Source organism: Arvicola amphibius, chromosome 2 (assembly GCF_903992535.2).
Source record: "Arvicola amphibius chromosome 2, mArvAmp1.2, whole genome shotgun sequence".
In the NCBI taxonomy this organism is placed as follows: domain Eukaryota; kingdom Metazoa; phylum Chordata; class Mammalia; order Rodentia; family Cricetidae; genus Arvicola; species Arvicola amphibius.
Window position 1 is genome coordinate 192,132,323 of NC_052048.2, and position 24,527 is coordinate 192,156,849.

Genomic DNA, 24,527 nt, shown 5'->3' on the forward strand with positions numbered 1-24,527 from the left:
ACAAGGAGTGGGGGGGGCAGAACATATTTTCATTACAGATGAAGGCTGAGTGGATACCTAAGGTCTGACCTGTCATCTGGAGACATGATGGCATTAGGAGGCCACACTGCCACTGGGACGTACTGATCTGGGCGATCTTCAATAGGACCATTTGGGGTCCAGGCTATTGCCAAGGACCCTGGTTGGGTCCGTGATCCTACTGCAGCCTGAGTCTCTGCTTGTGTCTGTGGCCTGTTGCCACCATTAACCACATTGATTCCCAGGATCTGAACCTCCATCAGTGACCTTCTTGGTGCTCAAGGGCTGTGATGATGCTGGATCCATAGAGACCTCAGAAACATGTGTTGTTAACCTTGGACCTGGGCCCTGTTCCTGAGCTGCAAACACAGGGAGGGCCTGCGCTGATGTCCAACATTCCTGTTGCCATCAAAGGCAATGAAGATGTAAGGGATCTTGGCCCATACCTGGGGCTATGTGGGAGTTGGAGGGCAATGCAGCCATTGGGTCCATGCCTAGCTAAGTGACCTGTGCTGCCAACCGGGGCTATAGTGTCTTCAGGACCTGGGCTGCTGCCAGGGGCCGTGTTTAGGTTTGTGGCCCTGCCGCAAACAGTCGTCTGTGCATATATTGATGTCTTGTTTGTTTGCTTGTTTGTTTTACACAGAAGAATAACTTGAGACTAAGACTGTCTTAACAATGCCAACAAATGGACAGTTACCTGTGGAGCATCTGGGAAAATACGCTAAACTAACTACATGTTCCCCAAATTTGGACTTCACTAGAAACCTATTCAAGGAAAGAAAAGTCCACGATATGAAGCTGTGGATTGGCACATGTGAAACTGCCTTCCTCCCGATGTAGATCATAATTCCTGGAAGCGCAGATGCTTGTCGCCATCTCATGAACCCTGTGTCCCAGGAGGCAATTATAAATAAAAGAAACCAGCATAGCACAGCAGTTAGCAGCACCTGCTGCTCTTGCAGAGGATCAGAGTTCAGTTCTGAGTACCAACCAGGAGAATCTTACAACCAACTGTAATCCAGCTCTAGGAGATCCAACACCCTGTCCCATGCTCCAGGGGCATTTGTTTACACATGGCCCAACTCACACATGCACACACATATATAAATTCAAAAGAAAATCACTTTTGAAAGTAAAAAAAAAAATTCAGAAAACTAACAGGTGGGTTAGAAGTTAAAATAACTCAGCCTTCCTTACGGGGAGTCACACGGGAGCCTGCTGTAGTTTGCAGAGACTCATTGCTGATCTGATATAGAACTTATTGCAGTATTTATGATTATCTTTTTTCTCAACACACAAGACAATATATTTGTGAACATTAAAAAGTATTCAATATTTGATTTCCCATGTGATAAAAATCTTCATTAAATAAAGAATATTTTGGTGTTTTGTCCAAATGAATTACTTAGATATTCAGGACATATTTGAAAATATATGTAGTAAGAAATGGCAGTGGAAATTCTGTAAGGACCCTCAATGGCTGACAACTAGAAGTGCTCTATGCATATTTTCTGGATGAGTGAACTCGAGCAGTTATTCATAGTGAACATGGAAATGATAAAACACATTCATAATAAGAATTAGGCCGGGCCGGGCGGTGGTGGCGCACACCTTTAATCCCAGCACTCAGGAGGCAGAGGCAGGCGGATCTCTGAGTTCGAGGCCAGCCTGGTCTACAAGAGCTAGCTCCAGGACAGGCTCTAGAAACTACAGGGAAACCCTGTCTCAAAAAACCAAAAAAAAAAAAAGAATTAGGCCGGGCGGTGGTGGCACACGCCTTGAATCCCAGCACTCGGGAGGCAGAGGCAGGCGGATCTCTGAGTTCGAGGCCAGCCTGGTCTATAAGAGCTAGTTCCAGGACAGGCTCTAGAAACTACAGGGAAACCCTGTCTCGAAAAACAAACAAACAAAAAAAAAAACAACAACAAGAATTATGTATGGTCAAGTGTTTATTAATAAAATATACCAACAAAAACTTACATAATAAATCACTTAGGAAAATAAAAACAGCCTTGGAAGATTGCTCAGTGCATAGAGCATTTGCTATACAAACCTGAAGACATGAGTTCAAATCCCCAGAATGCAAATAGAAGCTGGGTTCATTGGTACCAGTCTACAATCCTAAAGCTTCTGTGAAAAGATGGAAAGAGGAGCATGCGAATCCCAGGGAAGTCCAGGCCATCTGGTAAAATATAAATAATTAGTTATATTTAAACTGAGCTTGGTAGTAGTATAAATGATTTTATCACAATATGTTTTTTATTTCAATTTTCCTTTATAAGTAAAGTTGAAAACACTAAGTTGTATCTTCTATCTCACATTAATTTATTCTACAAAATAATTCTGATTATCTGGAAGTTTTTGAAATATCTACTAAATAAAGATCATTGTTTTAGTAACAATCTATTTCTTTGCTGGTGAGATTAATTGAAACACGATTTTTAAAATTCACCATGACAGCTAACGTTTAGATCTTTTCTGCAATATCATCACCCAGAAAAACATGCACACAAATGATGCTGTCTTTTGGTTTCAGTACAGATAGAGCATATTTCCTCAAAATAAGCTTATATATATTTGTATATACATAATTTATATTGTTTAGAAAATAAGAGTTAGAATATATGTACCCCTTCAACAGTTTATATTTAGTTGCCATTGTGTTATAATATCACGTTCCTTAGTCTACATAGTGCATAAATATTCAGACATCTCTAAATGTGGGAAGTATAAACAATAAGCCAAATGCTGTGCATATGGCTGGAGAGCATGCCCACTTCCTCTCTCTTGAAATCTGTGCTAGTACTCCTTCCAGAATTGTGGGGGGCTTTTTGTTTGTTTGTGTGTTTTTCTCTAAAATTGTTTTGATTGCCCAAGGTCTTCTGTGCTTCCACATAAATTTTAGGATTTTTTTTCTATTTCTGTTAGGAGAATGCAATGGGATGTTTTGTTGAAATTTCATCAAACCTATAAATTGCTTTTCAAAGAATAGTTTCTCTCACAATATCAATTTTTCCAATCTGTAAACATGGGAGGTATTTCCATTTTTTGGTGTCTTTTTCAATGTCTTATCTGAGAGTTAAAGTTTTTACTGTAGAGGTCTTTGGCATCCTTGGTTAGGTTTATCTCTAGATATATATTTGAGGCTACTATAAACAACAGTGATCACTTTCTCAGTGTGTTTCTTTTTGGTTATAAAAAAGACTAGAGGTATTTGAAATTCAAATTTGTATCTTGCCTCATTACTGAAAATGATTATCATCCCTAAAAATTTTTAGCAGAATTTTGACTCTTTTAAGTATAAGACCATATCATATGCAAAGATAATCCAACTTCTTCCTTTCCTATCTGTGTTTTCTTTACTGATGACATTCTTTATTCTTGTACCAGTAGCCCTGATATCTTCCCTAAAACTAGAATTCACAGAATAGTAGCTATAAAGATGACATGAATTAAACCCACAGTGGTCTACACTGTGGGGTTTGAACTATGTTGGCATTTAGTGAGAGTTAAAATACCAAGTTTAGACAACATCAGGAACTATTTTGACATGACTGCTTCAACTATATTGGGAACATGGCAAACTTACCCTTAAAATACACTAATGGCTTAAAAATTGTGAATTTGCATAATTGTTCCCTCAGCTACATGCCCCTAAAAAATGCATATGCATATAAATGCTTTTAAATGGACATGCTGATGGCAGTACTATTTGCAGTAGCACTGAGCTAGGTACACATAAAACCATCATTTAATAAAAACAAAGAAAATGAACTATATTATATAGTATTGTACTGCAAAATAAAGAAAGGAAGCAAACAATTTCATTGTAAAAGCAACCTCATTGTTATATCCCTGAAGAAATTGCTAGAGGATACAAGAAGTGTCTGGTGGCACAGAAACAGAGAGAACTTATGAGGTTCTAGAAATGGTTACTCTGTATACCTGATGAAATGACTGCACACTCTATGTCGGTATCTTCTGTCAACCATCTATCCATACAGACATATGTAAATTTGTGATAATTCAGGAACAAAATATAAAAATCCTCAGTATTATATATACTTGGAGCCACAATATCACTGTATGAAGTGAACCTGGGTTACATAATTATTTGTAAGCATCGATAATGAACATCTTAATTTGATATTGATCATAGAACAAATTATGAAGTTATGTGCCCAGGTTTAGAGCCAGTCAAAAGCATTACATGTCATAATCTAGTTAGTTCTCTAGTCAGTTATTTTTAATAACTATATATAAGCGACAATTTTATAATCAGGTCTTCTCTGTCTCAAATAATAAAAAAAAAAATCAAAAAAGAAAGTATGCAAGATGAAGGCCTGTACACTGTCATTACAAAATCTCTCTTCAAGTTGACAGGGTCATTAATCAACATATTTGAGACATGGTTACTCATCATTTTCAGAGCAACTAAATCAATATCTTCCAGCTCACATTTAACCACTATACTATCAGGGATTTTACTGAATTTTTTGTTAGAATTAAGATTGGGAATAGATCTGTGGAAGTCTATTATTATTATTATTATTATTATTATTACAAATTTTCAGCTCCTCCCCTCCTCCCATTTCCCTCCCACTCCCATCATCTCCCTCCCCCTCCCTCTCCAGTCCAAAGAGCAGTCAGGGTTCCCTGCCCGTAGAAAGTCCAAGGTCCTCCCTCCTCCATCCAGGTCAAGGAAGGTGAGGATCCAAACAGACTAGGTTCCCACAAAACCAGTACATGCAGTAGAAGCAAAACCCAGTGCCATTGTCCTTGGCTTCAAAGTCAGCCCTCCTTGTTAGCCACGTTCAGAGAGTTCGGTTTAATCACATGCTCCAGCAGTCCCAGTCCAGCAGGCCTTGGTGAGTTCCCATTAGATCGGCCCCACCTTCACAGTGGATGGGTACAACACTCGTGGCCCTGACTTCCTTGCTCATGTTCTCTTTCCTTCTCCTCATTTGGACCTTGGGGTCTCAGTCCAATGCTCCAATGTGGGTCTCTATCTCCATCCATCGCCAGATGAAGTTTCTATGGTAATATGCAAGATATTCATCAGTGTGGCTATAGTGTAGGGCCAGTTCAGGTGCCCTCTCCTCAGCTGCTCAAGGAACAAGCTGGGGACATCTCCTTGGACACCTGGAAACCCCTCTAGAGCCCACTCTCTTGCCAACCCTCAAATGGCTCCTTTAATTAAGATATATACTTCCCTGCTCCCATATCCACTCTTCATACCACTCCTGGGAATATACCCAAGAGATGCCCTATCATACTACAAAAGCATTTGTTCAGCAATGTTCATAGAAGCATTATTTGTAATAGCCAGAACCTGGAAACAACCTAGATGCCCCTCAATGGAAGAATGGATAAAGAAAGTGTGGAATATATATGCATTAGAGTACTACTCAGCAGTAAGAAACAATGACATCTTGAATTTTGCATGCAATTAGATGGAAATAGAAAACACTATCCTGAGTAAGGTAACCCAAACCCAAAATGATGAATATGGTATGTACTCATTCATAAGTGGATTCTAGCCATATATAATGGACATTGAACATATAATTCATGATCATAGAGAAGCTAAATAGGAAGCTGAATCCAAAGAAAAACATGTAGTTATCCTCCTGGATATTGGAAGTAGACAAGATTGCCAGGCAAAAATTGAGAGCTTGGGGGTGGGGGTGGTATGGGGGTAAAGGGAGTTGGGGAGAGAGAAGTGAGAAGGGGAGGATGGGGAGAGCTTGGGGGAATGGGACAGTTGGGATGGAGGAACTGTGGAAGTCTTTCTGTCTTATGAAACAAGGACTGAGTTTTAAAAGGAAGCTGTTATTTTAGATTCCTCTGTTGGGAGTTCATTGTTTAAATTTGTACTCCATTTTTATTTGGAGATGAGACCTCTGTCTGATGTGGGGTTGATGAAGATCTTTTCCAAATCTGTAGGATACTGATTTGTCTTGTTGACCATGTCCTTTTCTTTACAGAAGCTTTTCAATTTCAGGAGATCCCATTTATTAATGATTTCTCTCATGTCTGTGCTACTGGGGTTATATTAGGAAGTAGTCTCCTGTGCCAGTGCATTCAAGTGTACTTCCCACTTTCTCTTCTGTGAAGTTCAGTGTGACTGGCTTTATGTTGAGGTCTTTTATCCATTTAGATCTAAAATGGCTGAAAAACACTTAAGGAAATGCTCAACATCCTTAGTCATCATTGATACGCAAATCAAAACAACTCTGAGATTCCATCTTACACCTGTAAGAATGGCCAAGATCAAAAAACACTGATGATAACTTATTCTGGAGAGGTTGTGGGGTAAAGAGAACTCTACTGATTGCTGGTGAGACAGCAAGCTGCTACAGCCCATTTGGATATCAGTATGGTGATTTCTTTTTTTTTTTTTCACTTTTTTTTAATTTTTTTATATTTAAAAATTTCCATCTCCTTCCCTCCTCCTCCCCCCTCCCTCCCCTCCTTCTCCCGATGCTCAGTCATGCCACAAGCACATGTGCTCAACTATGTTCATAGCAACATTGCTTGTCATAGCCAGAACCTGGAAACAACCTAAATGCCCCTCGGCCAAAGAGTGGATAAGGAAAATGTGGTACATTTACACAATGGAGTACTACACAGCAGAAAAAAAATGACATTTTGAAATTTGCAGGCAAATGAATGGAAACATCATATTGAGTGAGGTAACCTAGTCCCAGAAAGACAATTATCATACTTACTCACTCATAAGTGGTTTTTAAACATAAATCAAAGAAAATTAGCCTACAATTCACAATCCTAGAGAACCTAGACAACAATGAGGATCCTAAGAGAGACAAACATGGTTCTAATCTACATGGGAAGTAGAAAAAGATAAGATCTCCAGAGTAAATTGGGAGCATGGAGAGGATTGAAGGGGAGAAGAGAGGAAGGGAGAGAGGAACAGAGAAAAATGTATTGCTCAATAAAATCAATAAAACATGAAAAGCAAAAAAATAACCCATTGTTATAACTCACCACCACTACCTCTTCTCTCCACTGTAGAGAGAGAGCTGTGCTTTTTTGACTGTTTCCTTTTTCTTCCAATTATCCAAAACACAGCAGTGAGACTCTGAAGAAGTAATTTTGTGTTCCTATTCTGCAAATTTACCAGACTTTTGTTTTCAATATTTATGACTTGGGTCCATGATGCTGTGGTGTTTCTTCTCTTTGTTATTCTTGCAGAAGCTTTGATACATATGCAAAGAAACTAAGATTGTGTTTATGAATAATGTCAGTCCTCTGGGATATAATCTCAATTTAATTGCATTCAAGAAGCTAATGCAGCCACATCTTTTTCACAGCATTGTAACTCTCTAGGGAGGTAACTCCTTGTTGTTAGTTGTCAGTTTTATTGCTCCCAGGGTTATATAAAAGCTTATTCTTGTTATAGGTATCTAAAACAGGAGAGAAATAGTCTTTCTTCTTGTCATGCAATCATATCCACATTCCTACATCTTCATGATCTTTTACCTAAAAAAATAGCTTTCTTGTTCATTCTTCATATAATTTCACATAGGCATCCATTAAGTTGTCAATATTTTAGGAATGACTATGACACGCTATTTTCTCACATTTGTGGCATCGATTGTACAGGCTTAGACCTCTTCCCTGTATACTGTGACAACAGTCTGCTCTTAATTGAGGTCTACTTACCCACCTCCTCAGAGCTCTTCACAGCCAAGTGAATCCTGCTGTAAATAGAGTCTGACTTCATTCGCAAGCTCCTTTAGCACATCCTAAGATGTCTCTTCTATTTGTTGTTCTTCAGTGAGGTAATTCTCAATTATATTCTTACACTTTCAGTGTTTCTGTAATGTCACACTTTATTAACTTTTCTTCTGTCTTGCCTCCAATTACATATGATGTAACATGTTAACATTAGGTAATATTACCAATATTTTGAAAACTCCTTTAGTTTCTGGAATCATATCAACTTAGTTTTAAGGTTGAAAGACAGTTTGCCTCTGTTTATTTAAATGTTGATATTCTGTCCATGTCAGTGTGGTTAGTGGGTTTTTTTGTCAACTTGATACAATCTAAGGTTGTCTGTAAAGAGGAATATTAAATTTTAAAAAGGCCTCTGTCATACACAGTAACATGTAGGCAAGTGTGTGTGTGTGCATTTTCTTGATTAATGACTGATGCAGGAGGGTCTAGTCTACCATGGGAAGGTGGTCCTGGGTTAGATGAGCAAGCTGAGAAAGTCATGGGGAGCAAGCCAGCAAGCAGTGTTCCTCAAATGTTTCTGCTTCAGTTCTTGCCTCCAGGTTCCTGTCTTAAGTTCCTCAGTAATAAATTGTGACCAGGGATGAATAACTCAAATCAACCCTTTCCTCTTCCAGGTTGCCTTAGGTCATAGGGTGTATCAAGCAGTAAAAACCCCTTTAAGACACTTTCTAACTATGGATGTGACTTATAGGAGCCTTTCCCCTTAGGATATTTTCTTCTGATTTCTAAGATTGCCCCTCCATTTTTTTTAAAGAAATCCTTTTATTTTCTGCCTATAAAATTTTATTTCTTTGTGATGTAACTGATAATTTTTGTTACTTATAATGGATGGCAGTTTTGTATATTTGAGAAGTGAAAATGTGTTTTTTCCCATGATTCTTGATAACTGATACATGAAGATGTTGATTTGACTTTATGACATTCATTTTCCCCCTATGGTTTGGATTCTGATTTTCACATTCTTTCTGTGAATGCACATGCATGTGCGCACGCGCGCGCACACACACACACACACACACACACACACACACACACATGCTTTAAACTAATATCGATCATCTTCCACCCCTTTTTTACTCTGTTGTTCTTCCTCATAAAAAGAAAGAAAAAACTTACATTCTTGCATTATTACACTGCTGTCTCCCTCTTTGCCTTTGTCTGACAATACAGACAAATTTTAAGTCCAGTTGCCTGCCAACGGGTTTTATTTCAGGAGACATGTCTGTTTCTACCTTCAAGAGCCAGTAGCCTTCTAGAAGCCACATTGCATAACAAGTTTTTCTCTCTTTCAGCAAACATGTTAAATCTGGACTGTACTCAGTCTCAGGCATCCTGACTGTGAAGCACACAGTTAACTCACATTCACTGTTCACTGATGTTTTGTGAGAGCTGAGAATTATCCTACCTTAGTGTGCAGCACGCCCTCACTCAGCGGGCCTCAGTATCAGCCCCACTCATGCTTTGCATGTTCATTACATTTCCTGTGCATAGAGATGCTTATCTTACTTTTGATCCTGGCTATGTCTTTCCAATTTTCTTTTTATCTATCTTATCAAAAAAATATTGTATTTTTAGAGCAAAACGAAGACCTGAAAGCCTGAACTCATAATGCTGTCTTGCCTGGAGACTCCTTTTCAATTTATTCTTTTCATCTGATACATATTTCTTGTCCAGTTATTAAAGGTTGTTCTATCCTTAATTGAAAATATTTTCACTGTTTTCTTCTAAATTAGAAAGTAGATTCATATAGACTCTGATGATGTCACAGAACACTAGTCTGAGTGCCCTGTGTGCTCCTGAGCCATTTATCACTGGAAAAGCTTCTTCATGCCCTCTCTTGATCCTCCCGTGCAGTTCCTCACTCCTCTCAGAGGTACTGATTTACAAATAGCAAAGCAAAGTATCTGCCACATGAGTTCAGAGGGCTGACATCATCTGTATTAGTTACTTCACCGTAAACTCTATATAAGTATGGGTCATCTGGGAAGAGAGGATGTCAACTGAGAAAACAAATCCACCACATTGACCTGTGGGCAAGTCTGTTGGTTATTTTCTTGATTAATGATTGATATAGGAGGACCCAACTCACTTTGTGTGGTGCCCCAGCACACCATAATCAGAATACTGATTTCATACATTTCTCAAGGTTCTTTATTGATATTGGAGGTCCTTCTGTATATGAGTTGCTCTTATTGTTTAGCAAATAACTTTGTTTAGGCTAATGTCTTAACAGAGTAAAACCAGGAGGCAAGTCCAAACAGAGATATAGAAAGAGAGTAGGCAGAGTCAGATAGATGCCATGTAGCTGCCAAAAGGAAAAGATGCCACTCACCCACTGAGGAAACAAGGCATGTACAAAATGAGGTAATGCCATGAGATTTTTGGTGATACATAGATTAATACAAATGGGTTAATTCAAGACTTAAAAGCTGGCTAAAATTATGCTTGAGCCATTGGCCAAACAATGTTGTAATTAATATGGTTTCTGTGTGAATATTTGGATCTTGGCTGCCAGGAAACAAATAAGTCCTGAGTCTGTCTTTATTGTGCATCTGTAATCATTTTCTCACCAGGAGCATCTATTTTTCACTGCTAATTGGGCATGGCTAGGACCAACTCTACAGCCTTGCCTGTTTGCTCTACCCTGTCCAATATTGTGGAGGTATACTCCCTGCCTCTGTGAGCCATGGACACAGCAGGTCTGTGTAACCATTAAGCAATTTGTAACATGCTGCTCACAGACCCCCACTTATGTGCTCTTTAGCAGTACCTTCCAAAAGAGCCAGTCATTCAAAAGCTGTTCTTGATGTCAGCATGAACCAGGAACCTTTTTCTTAAAGAAGTCATGCCTCTGCTTGTGGCCAGCAAACAGAGCCTATATGGCAAAAAAAAATGCTACCAAGAAGCTACTATGCTTGGCTCCAATTATTGTGGGTCAACAAGCCCTCTCTTTTATGCTTTCTTAGACTTTTTTTTTAGGTCATATGTGGATCTATGCCCCACATTGGACATCATTTTGTAAATGGAGACTGCTCATTTGTTTCCTGTCCATGCTGACACAAATAATAAACAGAAACTATATTAATTACAACACTGCTTGGCCAGTAGCTTAGGTGCAGTTCTAACTAGCTAAATTAACCCATTTTTTTTATTATTCTGTGTATTGCCAAGAGGCTGTGGCTTAATCAGTAAGGTTTCAGTGTCTGTCTCCTTCAGAAGCTACATGGTGTCTCCTTGACTCCACCTATATGTGTATATATATATATATATATGTATGTATGTATATATATATATATATATATATATATATATATATATATATATATTTCTGGATATATTCTGCCCTACCATAGGCCAAAGCAGCTTTATTCATTAACCAAGAAGCACAACACATATACAGAAGGACCTCCCACATCACTCTATCATAATTAATCACTCAATCGCTGTAGACTGAATACAAACTCAATGTGCTTTTAGTGTAAAAATATGTCTACACACACACACACACACACACACACACACACACACACACACACACGTGTATGTGCCCAGTCTGGGGAGAGAGAGATGAGACTGGCTGAAAGCTTGAGGGAAGGGCACAAAATAAGAGTTCCAAATGCTTATTGAAGGAACATTGGAAGGTTATGACATTAGCACACGGGTTTTGACATACTGCAGCAGTATACAAGTTACTTAGTAGTTAGGCAAATCTTTCTCAAATCTTAGATACTTACGCCTCTTCGGCATCAGCATCTCTGCCTTCTCTCCTTCCCACTTCTCTTCCATACACTCGCTATCCTTACTCCATCAGTATGCACTCAGATCACTTCTGAACTCTTATGGGGGGACAGAACAGACACTTCTTCCCTACAACATGCTGTTTTGGGACGTTTGTGATCTAAAATGAATCGTTCCTAATCTGTGAATCAATAGAGGTTACGAGTTTCACAAGCCAAATAAACAAAGTAATCAACTTCCTCAAATTACATGCTTCATAGATCAAAGAAAAATGGAAAAACTTGATATTGATCTTTCTACCATGTTCCTTGGGAAACTGACTTTTGCTTTTCTTGAGTTAATCACCTGTGCTCTCCACTCTTGCATCTGCCAAAAATAAAGAAAAGTAAGTTTTACTTACCTTTTCCTTTCTTGAGATATTTGTTTCCTTTAAAGTTGACAGTAAATTCCTTCTTGTTAAAAGTAATGAGATAAATTGGGCTGAGTAGCTGTGTGTTAATTGCCTACTTACTGAAAAGCAATGTGGCAAAAATGGCTAAATAAAGAAAATTTATTTTGGAGTATTCATTAGTGAGTCACAGGAAAAATGTTTTCACTAATCAATGGAACATATTGCTTCCTCTATGCTCTTTATATTAATTGCTTGTTGATTTCATTGGCAAAATCATTATATTGCTTGTGAAATATATAGATAGAGCTTTCCTATTGCAATTAGCAATGAATTTCTTCAAGGGTTGAAACTTTTCAGCTAATAAGAAAATATAGCTGGATATGTTGGCAAACGTTTATAAATTTAGACTTGGGAAGTAGTCACAGGAAGGTTATGAGTTCAAGGTGAGTGAGTTCAAGCTACTTAACCAGTTTGAGGCCACATGGGCTACATAAAACCCTCCCTCAAAATCCTACCAGTAAAAGGATTTTGACTGAGCATATTATCATTCTAAAAATATATCTGTGGCTCCCAAATTTATTTCACAGAATTTGAGAAACAGGTAGGTGATTATTAGCTGTAACATGAATGGCTGGCTTGTTTGTCGCCCCCCATACCCAACAACTGTTTTGCCCCAAAGAAAATCACACATAGGTCTCCATAAATTATAAGCTGATTGGCCCATTAGCTCTAGCCTCTAACTGGCTAACTCTTACATCTTGATTAACCCATTTTTTTCTGATCTATTTAAGCCATGTGGCTCAGTACCTTTTTCAGTGGGTCAGATCACAACCTGCTGCTTTGGTGATCTGGGCAGGAGTGGGAGGAATCAACTTCCTCCTTCCCAGAATTCTCCTGTTTTCATTCCATCATTTCTACTTTCTGTCTGGTTTTCTCACCTATACTTCCTGCCTGGCCAATCAGCGTTTATTTAAAGCATGATTGACAGAATACAGACAATTCATCCGCACCACTTAGCCATAAGAAATATAAAAGTCAACAAGTAGATAATAAGCAAGTATAAGCCCAGGGCAAGTAACATACTGAAGATGAGCAGACTAACAGAGACACAGTCAAATAGAGCTTTGGCAGACTAGAATTCTCGACTTGCAAATTTTAGCTTGAGTAGTGGCATGAATGAGAATATTAGATAAGAAATACAGTGGAGATGAATACCTGAGGAAGAGGAAGGAATTATGCAGAAAACAGAGATGCCAAGTCATGGCCCAATCTCAATGAAGACGATCATCAATCCTTCAGAGAGCTCTGAGACACAGAGCTTTAATAAGTCACAGCAGGTTACAGCCATTGATGGCCCCAGGAAACAGAGTCACACCATTTGAACAGAAAAGGAAGGGACATTAACCTGGGAAACTTTCTCTTTATATTATTTTTGAAGAAGTTTCTGAAGAGCAATTACCCCCAAATTCTGTGTCCTGTAGGATTTCCAGAAACTAAGAAAGTGAGCTTCCCAGGAGTAAGGGAAGGCCTGGAGGGCTCTTCAGAGCATTCACTGTGTGAAACACCTTGTGAAGGGAGCATTCTGATATTTAAGTAAAAATTTGCCTAGCTAAGATGAGGGAGGACATATGGATGTCTTGATAATATGTTCTGGTTGTGTCTCCTCCACGTGATGGCAAGAGGCTAAGCTCTGGAAAGAATAGAGCTAATTTAAAGGTAAATGGATGAGATAGTTTTGGTATATTTTGCGAAGATCACTCTGTTAAAATGCTGTCTGTAGGTAGGAGACTAAGAACTGACAAGCAATTGTGACAGATTACACAGACACATACACATGCCCGCACACGCACACATACATTCTATAGGTAGTAATAAGCAGTTAACTGTAGTGTGAAGCGGCGGGGCTGCGTCCTGCCACCCGGCCACCGGCTAGCTTTACACCCGAAATAATTACACGGAAACTGTATTCTTTTAAATACTGCCTGGCCCATAGTTTCAGCCTCTTATTGGCTAATTCTCACATCTTTCTTTAACCCATATTTAGTAATCTGGGTAGCACCACGAGGTGTGGCTTACCAGGAGAGATCTTAACCTGCGTCCATCTCGGAGAGGAGCAGCATGGAGACTCCCTATGGCGACTGCCTGAAGCGTCTCCCCCACTCTACTTCCTTGTTCCCACAATTCTGTTCTGTCTACTCCACCTACCTAATTTTCTGTCTCTTAAAGGGCCAAGGCAGTTTTCTTTATTAATTAACCAATGAAAGAAACATAGACAGATAACTCTCCTCCATCATTTCCCCTTTTTCTGTTTAAACAAAAAAGAAAGGCTTCAACTTTAACATAGCAAAATTACATATAACAAAACAGTTATCAAGCAAGTATTACAGTTACAATATTTAAATCTATTTTATCTTTTATCATAACTAAGGAAATCTATAACTATCTATTTATTCTTTAACTCCATCAAAGACTCCAGGATATAATATTACCTAAGTAAACAAGTCATTTGTAACTTTCAAACTCTAGAAATGACAGAGACAACTCGCTGCCTAGACAGTCACCCAAAGTTCCTCTGTACTGTTGGGGCATCCATCTTCAGCTTTCAGGCCCATAGTGTCCAGCAGACTTTTTCATGAAGCAGGAAATTCCAAAGACAGTTCAGTCACTTTCTGCTGTGTCCTGCAGAATGTCTCGCAGACTCTTTCATGAATCAGGAACCCCGAAAGACCATCTCACCTTTAGGCAAGTTCAGCAGTCCTCTCTCTGCGGGTTCTTTGTGTCCAGTTTATGGAACAGTCCAGCCAAGAGCAGTTTCTTGCCCAAATGGCTAACAAACTCCATAAGTAGCCTCTTCGATGCCCATCTTCCTCTCGAAGTAGATTGGTGCTGCCAGGAGCAGACGTGTCTCATTGTCATGAAAAATCCTAAGTTATTAAAACATTAAATGCCATATTCTGCAGTCTTTGAAAGATATGAAGAATGTCTATCTAACTGAAATATATCTCTACATATCTAGAAAATCTAATAACATGACTACAAGCTTAACTATTATCAATGATTATCCATTAACAAACTATATTTCCTAATTATACATTACAGTTTTTAAAATGAACTACAATCACAATAGCTTAATCAAGATCAGAAATACATATACATATAACAAAATTGACCTTAAAATCTATACCAATGCAAATTCATATCTATATCATCTCCCCCTTTAAATGTAAAAGAACATTTATAAACAATATTTGGGAAAATGGGCGCAGTTTTTTCTCTCCAAACTGCTTCCTGCTGAATGGGGGCGCTGTTATTTAGGTCTTTTATGGTATAACCTGTCTGCTAGGTTCCTCTCAGTTGGCAGTTGAGTGAAGTAATTTTTTGAAGATGTTCACAGCAACCTTTCAGGAGGGCGTGGTCTATCATACCATATTGGGATAGAAGCAATCCACAGAGTCTCGTCCTCTGTGAAAACAAAAGAAGAAACTCTTTTCCAAAGCATCATGTTCTTAGATCCAAATCCTGAAGTCATATCGTTAAGATGTCCATTCTGGTCTAGCCTGGCAGCCCATATAATGAAATGTCTCTCTGTATTTAGCTCCTTTACAGTCAAAAATTTCAAAGAAAACACAATAAAACACATAATCCAGACTCTCTGTGAATTTTCCATTTTTACGTGGCTTATTTTTACTCTATCACTTTACTTCTTTTAATCTATAACTATCTGTACTCTGTCTCTTTAAAGACTTTAACCTTTTTTTTTAAGGCAAAATTTTAATACAAAGGGAGATAAGGGAACTTACAGAACCAAGGGTCCAGCGGAGCAGAAGGTGAGCGCGGGGGAGAGCAAAGAACGGGGCGCCTTCCGGCGCCCCAATCCTATTTAAGGGGAATGCTACCCCGCTGGAGCAGCCACACCCCTGAACGCAGGGATTGGGCCAGCTGCCCCAACAGTTAACATACCATTATATATGTGTGTGTGTGTGTGTGTGTGTGTGTGTCTTTTCTAAATATCTTGATGTATTAGATACAGGGAAATTTTTAAATTTTTATTGAAAATAAAATAATTTTATATTTTTTAAAAACTAAAATTAAATGACCTCATTTCCCTTTTCCAACCCTTCTTATTCACCACTCCCTCTTTCTCTTTCTCTAATTCCCTCTGCCTTGTTTACTTTAACTGTTATTCCAAACAGTACTACCCACTAAGTCAGTAAATGTTACTTATATACATGTTTTTAGGACTGATCACTTAGTAGTGAACAATCTCTCTTATTCTCAGCATTCCTTAATTTTCTGTTGTTTTATTTCTGGTGTTGGGGCCTCATAGCATGTCTATTAGTGTCACCGTGGCCATTAATGGCATTTGTTAATTAATTCATCTTTTGATACCTTTCAAATATAAGTATTGTATTACAGCACTGTCAAGTGTTGATAGCGCTTTTTGTAATCCCCCCACCACCACACACACACCTGGTCCCAAAGCCGTTTAAACCCAAAGAAACATAGAGAGGCCTACATTAATTATAAACTGGTTTGCCTATTAGCTCAGGCTTCTTATTAATTAATTTGTACATCTTAATATGACCCATAATTCTTGTCTGTGTTAGTCATGTGGCTTGGTACCTTTTATCAGAGAGGCATTTTCATCAAAGTTCACAGTGTAAACACATTTTTATTAGAACATAACCACACTATCTTTACAGAATGTGTTAGATTGCTGTACTCCAATAGAATTAAACCAATTGTAGGAGCAATGACAAAAGCTACACAGCCTGAAATATTCAGTATTCACCCTGTAATGGAAAAGGCACCTGGCCCAAGAATTAGCCTCCATCAATTACCATTCAGTGTGTGAAGAAGAGGACTTAGGGTTCTCTATGTCTAGTCTTTCATCTTGATGCTATCATATCCCCATAGTTTGCTACTTTATATACTATAAATGCTGTAATGAAAAGCTTTTGTCCTAAACAATCAATTATCTTTTAGAGAAAATTTAAACACAGTTATTTAACATGTATTGGCACACTGAACCATCTCTAGCCTATTTCTTTATTTATTCTAATAGCAAACAATCCAAAACTCTCTATTTTATCTTTTTAGCAATATAAACAGATATGTACTCAATTGCTACAGTTTTTAAAATAAATATTATTGTATTGTTTTATTTTAAAGGTTGTTTTTGGTGAGTATAGAAAGTTCTCATTAGGACTTTTGATTTTCTTTTGCTCCTGCTATTAGTACTCAGTTCTGTTGCTTTTTGGCCTGTATTGTTTCTGCCCTCTAAGGATATTGCAGATTTTATCTTTAACATTTTTTCTAGCAGTGATGAAAAAGTACACTTATATGTTTTTATTTGTTCTTATTGTGCATGGATTCAATAAACTCTCAGTTATTTGCACTTAATGACTTTCACACTTTTTTTCAACACATATACATTGTCCCAACTGGAGAGTTGGTAGTCACCCCATAAGCTTATTCCTATTTTCCACCTCTGAGCATAAATTTGGCAGGTGGATATGAGCATGTGTTCAATGATATATTCCTCTGATCTTTGTTAGTCATAATCATAACAACTGCCTGAAACAACCAATTAGAGAATTCCTTATTGGAATACAGTTTTCAGTATCTCAGTTCATGATTAACTGGCCTTGTTATTTGAGGCCTACAGTGGCTTAACATGGTTTGATCATGTCATGAAACAAAGGTATTCATATTGTGTTAACCGAGAAATGAAGAGGAGAGAGAAAAGTGTCCCAATATCATCTTTAAAGGTACACTACCAATGACCAATGTACCTCCCAGTCACTACAAGGTCTTAAAGTATCAGTCAGAACCACTAGTGGCACATAATAGGGCAAAGGTCTTAAACACGGGGATCTTTGGAGAATGTTTAGCATACAAAGTACAGTTGGGTCCAATCTTCTATGAAGATAGACAAGTAGTCTTCTAATTTTGTACATACACTCATACACACACACACACACACACACACACACACACACACACACACACACACATATATATATATATGAGTTCTAATGTTTCCATTATATTCTCTTTTAATAATTTTTATCCCATAAATTTTTCTACTTCCTTTTTTAATTTTTATGTGTATTCCTTAAAAAAGCATTACTAATTCTTAATAATTAACAAGTTTTCTTCTGATAATTATTATTATATCTGTCATTCTGAGATCCATTTCTGCATGGTGACTTTTCTCTGGTTGTGACTCCTATTTTCCTGCTTCTCCAAAGACCTAGTGCTTTGAATTCATAGTGAACATTATAAATGTGATTGTTGTTGGATTTTTTAATTTTAATGGCCTGCTATGACTTAGAGTTGTTTTCTGTTTCAGCAAGGAGTTTATTTATGTGTTTAGCTGAGTTCCAGTTGTAGTAGGAGCGACAGGCTATGTTCCTGCCCGGCTCCCAGCCGCCTGGCTAGCTTTACACCCGAAATAATTACATGGAAACTGTATTCATTTAAACACTGTCTGGCCCATTAGTTTCAGCCTCTTATTGGCTAATTCTCACATCTTGCTTTAACCCATATTTAGCAATCTGTGTAGCACCACAAGAGGTGGCTTACCAGGAGAGATCTTAAGTCTGTCTCAGAGAGGAGAGTCATGGCATCTGACTGAGGCGTCTGCCTGACTCTGCTTTCTTTCTCCCACAATTCTGTTCTATCTACTCCACCTACCTAATTTTCTGTTATTATATATAACTAGCCCTTGTTCCATCCCAATCATTATCATTATCATCATCATTATCAATGAACTATGCCATCCCTACTTCTAATGGATGATCTTCTTGTGATTGCTACTGCTTGACTAGTTTTGTTCTGATATGGTCTGTAATCAAATTCTTCCACCCTGTGCAACACCTGGGTGTTCATCTCAGAACTTCATTTAATCAATTCTATGGAATGTTGGCCTGAAAACATACATTTGATCTACCATACAGACTTCATAAATACTCATGGTGAATTTTCAATGATCTTTCTCTACAAAGCCACTTCCTTTATGAGACTCTGCCCTGTGGTTTCCAGTTTCCTAAGTAGCTGTAAACTTGTTCTGCCTCTGCCCCAGAGACACTCTTAAACTCTTATTGGATCTTCTTTTCATATCATCATCTGGGAAGGGAATCATGTCCAAATTGGAAACTCGCACGGCTCGCCTCACTTATCCATCCTCTTATGTGAGTCAGATTTCAGTCCTCAGAATAGTCTTTGCATATTTGTTCAGTTTTCTTTAGTTGCTTCGAAAGCTGCTTTACTGTCATTCAAAGCAATATATATTCCAAGTAAACAAACACTCTTACAAACATACTGAATCCCTGTCTATCCTCAGAGAATAGATTATATTCTCTGTCTTTAAATCTTTTATATTTAAAATAATAAATATATTTTGATATGCTTTATCTGGATAATTTGCTAAAATCATTCAATTATTCTCCTCAGCATCTCTAAATGCCAAACTTTCTCTGCCATACTTTGTTATTTATTTGTAGGCAGTCACAGATAGGACCAGAATTTGGATCTTTTTAATCTCTGTTAACTCTATTTGACTTTTAAAAATTCTCTTTTCTTACTATGTGCTGGTCAAGTATCATATTTTATCAAAGACATTTAATTTTGTCTAGGGTCTCAAATAATTTATATAACATGTGGCTATCAAGTAACATTGCCTTTATTACCAAGTAACAGTATCCCTTTCTAATATTAGTAGTTTATTACCAACATCCCTCATCTCTCATGAGTCCAAAGCTTTAATAGCCAGTTGTAATTTATTTTAAGAAACAGGGCATCTACAGGCTTTGATTCTGAACTTCTTAAAACAAAACATTTTTGAAAGTTGTTATATTGAGTTTTGTTTTATTTATAATTTACTAAATGATAAAAACCTCATAAGGAAAAGAAAAAGCGTAACTACATATTTTTTTCTTATGGTTTTAACAGAAGAGTTCATGGCAAATTGATCAACCCTCAGTCAATTAGACTTTGACATATACTAATAAGATCTAATTGAGGAATTATGAAGACATTTGCTCAGGAGAAAATGAGCACATAATTACACCATAAAGAGGTTAAAGAACCAATGCTACCCAGCTGGAAGAATATTAGTTGGAGTCCCAATGGCAACTATAAAGGATACTTCATAATACATCTGTGAAATATAGCACTGAAAAGGCCAATTAAGATATGTAGAATAATCCATTTTTAATTGTAAGAGTTCAATTTTAAACTTCCATCTTCCCCTTTGCCTCTGTCCACTCCAGGTGCTGGGGGATGGTCTCCATCAGACAGTGACCACTATCAATGGCTTCAGGTTGATTTTGGCAATCGGAAGCAGATCAGTGCCATTGCAACCCAAGGAAGGTATAGCAGTTCTGACTGGGTGACACAGTATCGGATGCTCTATAGTGACACTGGGAGAAACTGGAAGCCCTATCATCAAGATGGGAATATCTGGGTGAGTCACTATCAGAAATGCATGGATGCAGAACTGAATGGAAAATATGTAAAAATGGGAGTGGATTCACATGGGTTGTTCATAGTTGCAAATATTGGTCTATGAAACGTATTGGAAGTCTACTAATTAACCAATTAATTAACTAATTCAGCTTTGGTCATTAAGGATCATTTGTTTCAGCTGCAAATGCACATCCAATTCATAGATCAGTGGGTCTCTATCTTGAAAAAGCATTGAAATCACCTGAAGAACTGTTATTATATAAAGACGCCAGTCACACCTGGACCAATCAGGATCAGATCTATAGAAATCCCAATTAAAGAATGGTATTTCAAACCACCATTACAGATCTATACAAACATTCTTTTATTCCATTGTGAAAAATATATAAAATTTGATCCCTGTACTCTGAAAATATTTCAGCTCTGATTGGAAAGTTATGTTTTCAACCAAATAGTCATCATAATAGAATAATTATTACCACTAAATTATACATGAGCTATTTTAGTTTATCAAAGTATATTTTAAATCTATGATAAAAATAAAGAAAAACAATGAGCATAAAACAGAAAGAAGGAAAAGGTAGAGGATAGGTTCATGGTATTAGCCTGATAAGTAGGTACTTTCAGCCTGTCAGGGCTTACTTATTGGAAATAAGTATTTTTTAAAAAGTGCAAAATGTTCATGTGAATTTCTTAAGTTGAGAATTTATTATACTTTATATCCATTATCACATGAGTGGCCAATGATGGCAAACCATACTGTGAACTAGGCACGTGATCCCTAATGATATGTATGTCTCCCCAAGAAGGATTGTAGAAATAACTCATCTCAGGCCAAGCTATCTATCAATAGTACCTATGTTTTGTAACTTATGGAAAACACATTAAAAGGAAAATATCCCTTTAATGAGAAGTTTTCATTACCTGCTGAAGATAACCCAAAGCCTCAGGCATAAGTTACAGAAATGTGATTTTCAACCACAGACATAAAAAATGGCTATACTAATCTACTTATGTATGCATTAAAACAATAATATAGTGACTAGTTATATGTAATGATTTTAGAGTCTTGATTTGCTTTGATGGTGGATAGCAGTCAGGTTTAGTCACAACAGGACTGGAGGCAGATATGTTTGAAAAGTAAGATTGCTCAGGATAACTCGAATTCCTCTGGTGATACATGTAAACAATAGAAATGATTGCTTCAGGGAAAACACTCTGAAAACAGACCATGTGGAGAAGATAGGCTGTGTGTAAAGAGTTCTCAAAACAGACCATGAGGAGAAGGTAGGCTCTGTGTGTAGAGTTCTCAAAACAGATCATGAAGACAAGAGAGGCTGTGTGTGGAAAGCTCATGTGGAGAAGGTAGGCTGTGTGTGCAAAGAGCATGTAGCCTTCTCTGATGCTAGCAAAGTGGGGGCTTCCGTGATCTTCTCCTATTCCAACATTAGCTGTATTTCTTCTTTTCATGCTTCTCATTGAAATTAGCATAGTGATGAGTAAGTGATGATTTCTAGAAGATTCTGTATGAGCTAATTACAAAACTTTAAAATTACAAACAAGTTTAAGGAGTGATGTAAATATTATGAAATACATTTATGGCCATTAAGCATTCTACATAACGAATCTAATATCCTATGGCAGAAATATTTGAATCCCTGCTAATATCAAGAATGTTGACTGATACAAATTGTATGTGCCTCTAACCATCCTCAAATACTTTGCTGTTATACCTTAAGAATTAATGGATAGAATGTTAACTCTTACAATATCAGCAAGCTATATCTAGGCTTAATTTTAGTAGTGATGATAATTAAATATTAGATTTTATTGTAATTAATCTATTTCTACTTAATATCTTGTAAGTTGGAAAAGTTTAGACAAAGTTGAAAAGGCTTTTGGTTCACAGAATATTAAAAGATAAAACTTTCCGGTAGTCAAAAGATTTTAAAGTTGGCATGATATTGAGCTAACATTTTTTACTTATTCCTATGTTTGACAACATGAGGAGAATGGAAGGTAAGGTCAATTCGATATATTGAATAGTATTTTTAACAAACATAAGTGGCTTTTACCTCTATAACTATTAAGGAAATGGGAGATATACCTAATACAGTATTTTTCAAAGTCAATGTAAATATTTTGAGTGATTTTATAATTGTTGGTACTGTATGCAAAGAACCAAAAAAGGGGAGTAAGTACTAATAAAAAAAATCATTCCCTAGACTTCATGCTTGAAGCATAAACTCAAATCAAGGGTATTACATGCCCTGGGGCCACAGTACACCTCTTCTATCAACATCATTGTGCTGAGTCCACCTGCCTCAATAGAGAGCCCCATTGTCACACAGGAGTTCACAAATATTGGTAGTTCCCAAAACAACAATAATAGGCATGCTTGCAAGAGAGAAAAACTGGGAGGGGAGAGGGTGAGCAAGAGTAGTAGTAAGGTAGGGGTAGGGGTAAGAGTGGTCACTAAGCAAAGTGCAAAACTGTTTTGAAAATGAAGTAGCTATTGACAAATATTTACCAAGCAACAAAGGGAGCAACAAATTAAATAAGAAAAAAAAATATCAGCATTTCACACATTTTAAAGTCATGAAACTCTGGCTGAGGTTGTCCCTTGAAGAGATTCTTAAAATGGCCTATCTGAATATTTGATATACAAAAATGTGAGCTGGTAAATGTGCCCAAAGAGCCAAATCATTCAGTCCTCTCTGATAATATTTAACACAATAGACTCCTGTATCTTTACTGACAAGCACATTCCCTTCTATATAGTATCCCCTTTAGCATGTAAATGACAATGTTCAGCTGGGCAATGGTGGCACAGGCCTTTGATCCCAGCACTCTGGAGGAAGGGGCAGGTGGATCTCTGTTAGTTCAAAGCCAGTCTGGTTTACACAGCTAGTTCTATGACAGGCACCAAAGCTACAGAGAAACCCTGTCTCAAAAAAAAAAATCAATAAATAAATGAAGGAAGGAAGGAAGGGAAGAAGAAAGGAAAGAACTGAAAGAAAGAAAAGTTAAAGGCAACATTCAAATAGGTTAGAAAAGAATCCCCCTCATTGGTTTTACATAGTTCTAGAACTCAAATTTGTACACTTCTATGCAGTTTTTTGGGGACAGAGTCAATGATATGGAGGAAAAAAAGAAATGATATGTGTGATAGTTTCTTACTAAAAATCCATTAAGTATGATATTAAATAAGAAATCCACCATTCAAGTTTGCTCATGAAATTTAATTACTCAGGGTTCAAAGCAGATATCTGAAACCAAAATAAGAAAATATTTATTAATGTTTAATAGGTTTATATTATACATGTATTTTATTTATTTGTTTTATTTTGTTTATTATATGTATTATCTTATATTTTATAAGATATATTTCCAAATTTACCTGTACAATATAAACATGGTATTTTTTCTCTGTAGAAGAAAATGAGTATATATATATATATATATATACACATATATATTCCTAATTATTTTTTAAAGAGTTTTGATCCATTTTGGAAGAGTCAGCAGGTGTTAGACAAAATTAATTACCACTATATGTCTTGGGAATTTCTACTGTGGAGAAATTCTTATCATACTGAAATTACATTGTTAGATTCTCAGCAAGAACATGGTAATATACATTCTACCATAGAGTATTAATTATTAAGACTTATAAATTTGAAACTTCATCACCTAGTTTTACATAATTTTAGCACAGAAAGCTCAATACGTACTCATAAAGTTTCATTCTTTCAACCAAATTTGAAGCATCCCAAACATCTGGAATGCAGACAGATTCCAGCAGGAAAAAATTGCTTCTTGCACTGTCAAATCAATAACTGCATTCCCTAATCAATACGAGCACTTAGTTAATTGTTACTAGTACTTAATTAAAGTTTCCAAGGTACTTTTTGTGTTTATTTGCTTGTTCTTGTGACAGCTCTAGTTTTTTCTGGGACTCACTTTGTAGCTAGGCTGGCCTTGAACTCACAGAAATCCACCTACCTTTGGCTCTGAAAACTGGGGTTAAAGATGTGCATCATTACCACCCAGCTCAAACCCCCTTTCTTCAATGAGACTGTAACATGTTGACTAGAAAGTGAAAACTGAGCTGTGGTGTCAAAGGTCTGAATGAAGCATCTTG

At 37.2% G+C, this 24,527-nt stretch overlaps 1 protein-coding gene across 1 annotated transcript in view; it reads left to right on the forward strand.

Annotated features, from left to right (window-relative positions):
• Nucleotides 1–24,527, forward strand: part of Cntnap2 (contactin associated protein 2) — a 1,482,107-nt gene that overhangs the window by 51,486 nt on the left and 1,406,094 nt on the right. The window contains exon 3 of the mRNA XM_042054579.1: nt 20,188–20,381. Coding sequence (XP_041910513.1) covers nt 20,188–20,381 — 194 coding nt within the window. The remainder of the gene's footprint in view (nt 1–20,187; nt 20,382–24,527) is intronic.